Source organism: Drosophila suzukii, chromosome 2L, assembly GCF_043229965.1.
Source record: "Drosophila suzukii chromosome 2L, CBGP_Dsuzu_IsoJpt1.0, whole genome shotgun sequence".
Classification (NCBI taxonomy): Eukaryota; Metazoa; Arthropoda; class Insecta; order Diptera; family Drosophilidae; genus Drosophila; species Drosophila suzukii.
The window spans coordinates 24,497,026-24,505,000 of record NC_092080.1 but is presented as its reverse complement, the minus strand read 5'-3'; the positions used below and the strand labels follow the sequence as shown (position 1 = coordinate 24,505,000).

The following is a 7,975-nucleotide window of genomic DNA, read 5'->3' as shown; positions in this document are numbered from 1 at the left end:
TGGGAATGGTGCAGAAACCAAGGAAAAGACGACCGAACGTTGCGTATACGCAATGTCAATGCCAATTATTTAGCAGGTGCTCCAAAAAACGACGAAACAGGTAAATGAATATAACCAAATAAGCTACATCAAGTTAGAATTCATTAATCGTTTGTGTATAAATAATAGTAATTGTTGGTGGGGAATAGAAAAATTATAAAAACTGACTCACATTTCAAAAGTATATTCTTACTCAATACTCTTATTGACATACATAAGTTCCGAAAATCCACTATTAGGATGTATAACACGGTAGTACCTTAATAGTTTGTCAAAAGCTTAACTGCATAATTTTCTCAGCCACATTGTTAATTTAAAAGACCTATACTCTTTGGCATTCTAAACAAAGTTTGGCATTTTTATATTTGTGGAACAAAGACTTCCTCTCACATTTTAATTATTTAAAATACCTATTAAAAAGCCAAAAATTAAGTTTACGTAAACATTTTAACACCGGCATATTTCACTTGATTTCAATGTTTTTTATACATTTTTTAAATTTATTTATACGGCCGTTAAATTAGATTAGATATTTGTTTTTTGCGAACGATCGTTTAAAATTGATTTACTTTGTAGTGTATGACACGTAATCAAACAATTATGCATTTTGTTCTATAGTTATTGCCTTTTGTGCATGCAAAATTTGTTGCCGTGGGTGTTAAACACTCATAGCTGTGCTGCCCACAGTTTTTCCCTCCAATTATTCATTTATACCTGCAAGTTTGGAAATTGAATTAAAATAAACAAAGCACGAAACAGCTGCTAACTGACAGGGAGCTTTAACAGTTTGTTCTTTCAAAAATTTGGTATGTACACAACAGTAAAATGATTAATAAAAGCGATCCTTAAACTGCCATTGCAAATTGATGATTGGTTTTTGCTTGAAGAATCGATCTGGAGAACACTCTCTGCTCTCTTAATGACCATCTTGATCAAGATGTTGCCGGTGAACGATGACGTAGTCGCTTGAAAAATCCAACAGCTTCTTAGCCACAACAGGTCCATCGGAGTTGCCCTGAAGCCCAGCTTCCCGTCCATAATTAATAATAACCCAGCAGAACTAAAAGAGAGAATCCCAGAGAATCAAAGAGAGATGGAGAGCGACGCACGCATCACAGTCGAAACTATCAGGCCCATACAATTTCCGATCAGTTTAGTTCAAAGCGTTGCGGTGTTCACATCGAAAGATCTACAAGCGGATCCAGAAAAAAGATACCTTAAAGCGCAGTTTCCGTTAGCTTTATTCTTCTTTTGTCGCTATTACCGGTGCTACGTCTTGTGCTTACCGTAACCCATAAATTGTGGCTTAGAGCGGTCTTCTTTGTTAACCGAATCGTATTAGCCAAGCCAAACATGAGCTATTGGTATCGGAACTATACGCCCAGTTGGCTGCAGCGATGGTGGCCAAATTCGCAGCCCCGAAGAGTGAATCCTTTCCGCAGTACCCGACCTTCAGCAGATCTTGAAGGTATGCACAGCTATCCCAAGAAAAGTCTACCCACCAATTACAAGCCTCTAATAGCGGAACATCACTATTGATGTTTGTGAGTCGTTAAAATTTGACTTTAATTGATTTGGTAATTTATTTTTTCGGTCTATGACTTCATCTAATTCTATTTTGAATTCTCCAACGAAAACGCAAGTAAAAACAAACCAAAATATAAATAATTTGTCCAATTCAAAAGGTTTAATGCAAATCATTTTAATTTGAATTTTAAGTTGTTTTATTTTTACGGTAGATGACTTCACTTTGCACAGTTTTTTGGACTTTGCTTTGTTTGAATCTGTCTATGTCACTTTTAGAAATATAACAACACCAAAATTGTTATCATAATAACAATCTTCGAATAAGAAAAAAAAAGTTTGGAACTATAATTCGCCACCAGTTTTTTTAAATTTTATATAATTTTATATTTATTTTGTTGTTGGTTAATCGAGTATGTTTTTGTTTTGAGCATTCCTATTTCCGTTTCGGAATTTGCGTGTGTGGTGATTTGACACGTTTGGGTGGTTCCCACTACTCACTATTTTGCTAATATTTAAACACATCACAGCACATATGTGCATTTAAACAATAATCAACACTTTCAGTACTCAAACAAATATTTGAATGGATTTATCTACATATTTATTTTAGAAATTTATTTATTTTTGATTTTCATTGAAGATGAAAGCGATGAGAAAATTTGAGCAGGTCATGTAGAAACATAAGCCCCTATAAGATTAGGTCTAAAATGCTATTATTGTTTGTACAGAAGAAATCGTTCGATGCCTATGGAAACCAAAGAAATCTATTTTTATTTTTAGCAATGGAACCTCAAGTGACCTCAGTAAATTTAATTTCATTTATAAATCAAATTTTTCTTGAACTTCTACCTCATACTTGTAGCTATACTTTATAGACAAATTGCAACTTTAAAATTGTTTGGTGGTTTTATTTGATTATAATTTATAAATGATTTTTTAATTAATAAAATAATATTATCTAGAATTTTTGGTTTTTAATTTAGAAACAGTGTTGTGCGATAATTATGTTTTCTTTTTTTTGTAAATGTTTTTTATTAGTTCTAGTGGTGCGTTGGCGTCACTTTGATTGTCCACTTCGAAAATTAATTGGCTTGGCATTGATCTTTTGGTCATTGGGGCATAAGTTTGTTGTGTTTACGGCTAAAGGCGATTAGTCAATTTAAGGCTGCAGCTTTGGGGAGCACAACTGGCAGCACATTTGGTTTATGATATCATCGGCTGCCTCAGGAAAACCAAAGTTACGCAGAACATCTTTTGAAATAGACAACTTATTGTTGACAGATTTTGTTCAGACCCTGTCAAAAACTTACTTAGTAATATATTACTCATGAATAGAATATTTGAAAAGAATTGTAGAAATTTTTTAATTCACTGGGTAAATATACCTTTGGATTAAAAACAAAACAAGAGAGAACACTCGACTATAGCCGAGTGCTTCGACGACCAATACGCGTTATTCAGCTATCCAATTTATCTTATTAACTAACGGTCCGATTTTAACCAATGACGGGGCGATAGATATTAACAAATTAAATGTCATCAAATTGGAACTAAAAATCTTCAATAATTTGGGCGCCTCTAATTTTTGCGATTTTTGGGAGTTAGAGTGGGCCTGTCCCTCGACTGAAAAAATCAAGGGCTTCAGTTGAATCAACTCGTCTGATTCATAAATAATGTGGTCGCCAGAACGTCTGTTTCCGATTTCAAAAACAGACTCCTCCTAGCGGCAAAAACTTGAATGGCTTATAATTATGTAATAAATAATAATAAATCATAAATAAACCAAATTCTATTTACACTTTTACAAAATGTTCAAACATGTTGGTGCCATACACATTTTTGCGAAATGCGATTTTGTGGACGTTTGAGCAAGAGTGGTACATTCGAAAAATAAACTTCCATCCATTCCAGACTTTAAAAAAATCAATAAGTTTGGGAGAAAGAGCGGTGAAAGTGTAAAAGTGAAAATGTAGAAAATATGATATGTTGGAACCGTTTGGGATAAATGCACAAGTTCATTGGTCTAGTTGTATTCTCACTTAAAACACGCGTCGAATGACACCACGTTTGTTAAATGCTCCGATGCTCCGTTCAAAAGCTATACTCAAAAGAAGTTTTTGGGGGACTTCTCAAAATGAAAATTTTCTTATTGTCTGTCAGTTTGTCCCAAAACGTTATTTTAGGATCCTGGAAATTTAAGTTGATGTTAACAGCTTTATATATGAAACTTAAGAAAAAAAAACTCGCTAGTTTGGCGGGAAAACAGGTATAAATAGGTAAATTTCGTACATACATTCGAAATACTGTGTACGAATATAGCATAATTGTGCGTAGTTACTAAACAAATTACGGTTATCTATTCAACAGATGCCGCCAGTTCAGCGGTGCTGGGAGTAATGAGAGTCGATCTCTGCCTGGAGGACAACCACGAAGAACACCACACGAGTCACTTCTATGCGGCGGCTGCCAAGGAAGCCCTAATCGTGAGGAGAGGAGAGCCTTTCAGGCTAAAGATCCATTTCAACCGAGACTACAGCCCCAGCAAGGATGCAATCAGCTTCATTTTCACAGTGGCGGATGACACCAAGCCCAGTCCTGGTCACGGGACACTCAATGCCCTTGTTCCCCATGATGGCATCGATCATTTGGGGGACACTCTGGAATGGGGTGCTGGCATCGAATCGCATGAAGGTCAAACTCTTACCGTGCTAATCAAACCGCCCTCCACCTGTCCTGTGACAGAGTGGAAGTTGGACATCGACACAAAGCTGCTCGGAGACGGATCGAGGAGTTATCCCCTCCCTCTGCCCATCTATGTGCTCTTCAATCCGTGGTGTCCGGATGATCAGGTCTATCTCGAGGACCGTGACCAGCGCAAGGAGTACGTGATGCACGATACCACTCTCATTTGGAGGGGATCCTACAACAGACTGCGGCCCTCGGTTTGGAAAATCGGACAATTCGAACGTCATGTGCTGGAGTGCAGCTTGAAGGTCCTGGGAACTGTGGGCAGGATTCCGCCAGCCTACAGAGGTGATCCAGTAAGAGTTGCTCGGGCTTTGTCCGCTCTGGTGAACTCAGTGGATGACGATGGTGTCCTACTGGGAAATTGGTCGGAAGACTTCTCCGGTGGTGTGGCACCCACCAAGTGGACCGGATCCGTGGAGATCCTTCAGCAATTCCATAAAACCCAAAAAACCGTAAAGTTCGCACAGTGCTGGAATTTCAGCGGTGTCCTGGCCACCATCGCCAGGAGTTTGGGAATACCCGCTAGAATCATCACATGCTACTCCTCCGCTCACGATACCCAAGCCTCCCTGACCGTGGATGTTTTCATAGACTCGAACAACAAGAAGTTGGATGCGGAGACCACGGACTCGATTTGGAACTACCACGTGTGGAACGAGCTTTGGATGCAGCGACCAGACCTGGGAGTGGGCCAGCATGGCACCTATGATGGCTGGCAAGTGGTGGACGCCACTCCACAGGAGGCCTCCGATGATATGTATCGAGTGGGTCCGGCATCAGTTTCGGCAGTGAAAAACGGCGACATCCTAAGACCTTTCGATGGTGGCTTTGTCTTCGCGGAGGTGAATGCCGATAAGCTCTACTGGCGCTACAACGGACCTAGTCAGCCGCTGAAGCTCCTAAGAAAGGATACCCTGGCCATAGGCCATTTGATCAGCACTAAAGCAGTCCTCAAATGGGAGCGAGAGGACATCACTGATACCTACAAACATGCAGAGCGTTCGGAAGAAGAAAGAAGCACTATGCTCAAGGCCCTCAAGCAATCGCGACATGCTTTCAGTAGATACTACTTGAACGACAATTTTAATGACATAGAGTTCGATATGGAGCTAAAAGACGACATTAAAATTGGGGAGAGCTTCAGTGTGATCCTGAAGGTGACCAATAAAAGCGTTAGTCGCACCCACCTGGCTACGGGTCAAATCAGTTGCGATGCCGTCCTGTACACCGGAGTTGGTGCAGTGGAGGTCAAGACCTTGGGCTTCGAACTTGACCTGCAGCCCCAGAGCAGCGAATACGTTCGCATGGAGGTTATCTTCGAGGAGTACTTCGACAAGCTGTCCTCGCAGGCCTCCTTCCAGATTTCCGCCGCCGCCAAGGTTAAGGACACCGACTACGATTACTACGCCCAGGATGATTTCCGAGTGCGCAAGCCGGACATTAAGTTCCAGATGGGGGAGGCTGGCATCGTGGCCAAAAAGGAGCTGGATGTTATTCTGCGCTTAGAGAATCCGCTGCCCATTCCTCTGCACAAGGGTGTGTTCACAGTGGAGGGGCCGGGCATCGAGCAGCCTCTGAAGTTTAAGGTGGGTTTATATACAAATAGATTATTATATACCTATAAAATACTAACACCTCTTAGCGAGGTAAGGGGTCTGGTGATCGCACCATCAACATACTAAATTTCATAAATCCAATTTTGCGACAAAAAATTCTTGAACATTCGACTAAATAAATAGACTAACTACCACTTTTCGGGCTACCATTACCTACCGGTCAAAACGTTTAATGAAAGGTTGATTCTATGGATAGGTCGACTCGACAAGATCACGATATCGAGATTTTTCATATTTTATAAACTCGGAAACGCTGTTACATACTTTCCAACGATTATATTATACCCCTTTACTCTACAAGGAACCAGTACAAATAAAATCTACTACAAATATTTTTCTCGTCCTTGCAGATCGCCGAAATTCCCGTAAATGGCGTTGCGGCCGCTACCTTCAAATACACCCCGCCCTATGCGGGGCGTGGCACAATGCTGGCCAAGTTTACTTCCAAAGAACTGGATGACGTGGATGGCTATAAACACTATGAAATTGAGCCCCGACCGGAGGATCTGCTGCAACCCAATGGAAGCCACCGAAGCAGCAACATCATCCGCAGACGCACTGATGTTATAGCCTAGACTAACCCTAATTCCAATGAATTTCGTTTTGTAAATCGTAGGTTAAGTGATACCTAGTAAATACTTTTAATACATATTAATTTTTGATATTTAAGTCAGTCGCGATCTTGGCAAGCCATGAGCAAAGAAACGTCCACAGCCGAGTTTAAATGAATAGCGCAATCGATAATGCAATCCCAATGACCCCACAGCGCCGATCTTCAGGTAAGACTCTGGCGCAGGGAGGACGGCTCGCAACTCTAACCCTTCTCAAAAGAATAAAGTTGGTGATGAGCAGCTACCGGTCTTGCCGCAGAACTGGGACTGAACGTCCTGGAGCCCTTCCTTATTCTGAGTCTTCATTGTCGACAAGGTTGTTCGAGTCTCTATACACAAGTCTATTACCTATAAACAAGGAAGAACGCTATAGTCGAGTACCTCGACTATCAGATACCCGCGACTCGGCTAGTGATCCTGATCAAGAATATATATACTTTATGGGGTCGGAAACGCTTCCTTCTGCCTGTTACATACTTTCCGACGAATATAGTATACCCTTTTACTCTACGAGTAACGGGTATAAAAATAGTTCTTCACTAATAAGAATGGGTTGTATATGTATCTATTTTACCTTTGTTTAGTATTTAATAGTTAAGGCGCTATTAACATAGTGGGTGGTTATTTTATTTTGAAATAGTAAATAGTTGTCGCAATTTTGACAAGTGAACATGTCAATCTGGTATGAAAAAACCATATTGAAATGTTCGAAAATATCAGTGTGACATGACAACATAAGGGATCAAAATTGAAACGCAAAAATACCCGAATGATGACCATTTTTGGTATTTTATTTTCTCTGTATAGAATCCCAAGCCAAACTCTGTAAGGGAAACCCTTAACTTAAAACATATATTATCTAAAGTAATTTACATACTTCCACACTAGTCACTAGGAAGTCACAAGGTAAATTTCAAAGTGCAACTCGAAATTACCTTTTTCTATTTTGCTTATAAATTACCATGCTGTAAAGTATCTATGAATTCAATCAATTTTATTGGTATATATTTACTGCAAAAAAATTCACTTAAGTTTATTTTGTGAATTGGATAACTATAAAAATAGTAATTTAACTACAATCCATGGGTTGGGTCCATTCTTGGGCTGTGAAAATATGTAAAAATATCGTATAGATGATATATCATTTTTTTAAATTTATCAAATTGATAAAATAGTGTCTTTAATGGCACAGAGCTACCTGGAATAATAAGGTAGCTAGTTTGGACAGCCCTGTCAAAATCTCCTTTTGTGAGTTGCAAAGTGAAAATGGATTGCTATCCCACGAAGAAAATGGTAGGCCTAAAAACAATTTTAGCTCTTGATTATCTTGGACTTCCATAATTGGTCGCATTGCAATCGATTGGCTATGCGTCTTAAGAAATCCTAATTTTTGGTAATTCGTAACTTCCACATCTGATAGGTTTCCATTTGCAA

The 7,975-nt window shown here is 39.4% G+C and overlaps 1 protein-coding gene across 3 annotated transcripts in view; it reads left to right on the top strand.

Annotated features, from left to right (window-relative positions):
* The window catches only part of LOC108019208 (annulin), a 7,228-nt gene extending 347 nt beyond the window's left edge, over positions 1–6,881 (top strand). Inside the window, exons 1-4 of one of the 3 annotated variants that reach the window (XM_017087003.4) lie at positions 1–100; positions 3,934–5,900; positions 6,281–6,542; positions 6,601–6,881. The exon at positions 1–100 is cut by the window's left edge and continues 347 nt beyond it. In XM_017087003.4, coding sequence (XP_016942492.3) covers positions 1–100; positions 3,934–5,900; positions 6,281–6,505 — 2,292 coding nt within the window. In that variant the 3' untranslated portion in view covers positions 6,506–6,542; positions 6,601–6,881. The other 2 variants (XM_017087002.4, XM_017087004.4) reach the window with 2 other exon arrangements.
* Positions 6,882–7,975: the final 1,094 nt, after the last annotated feature.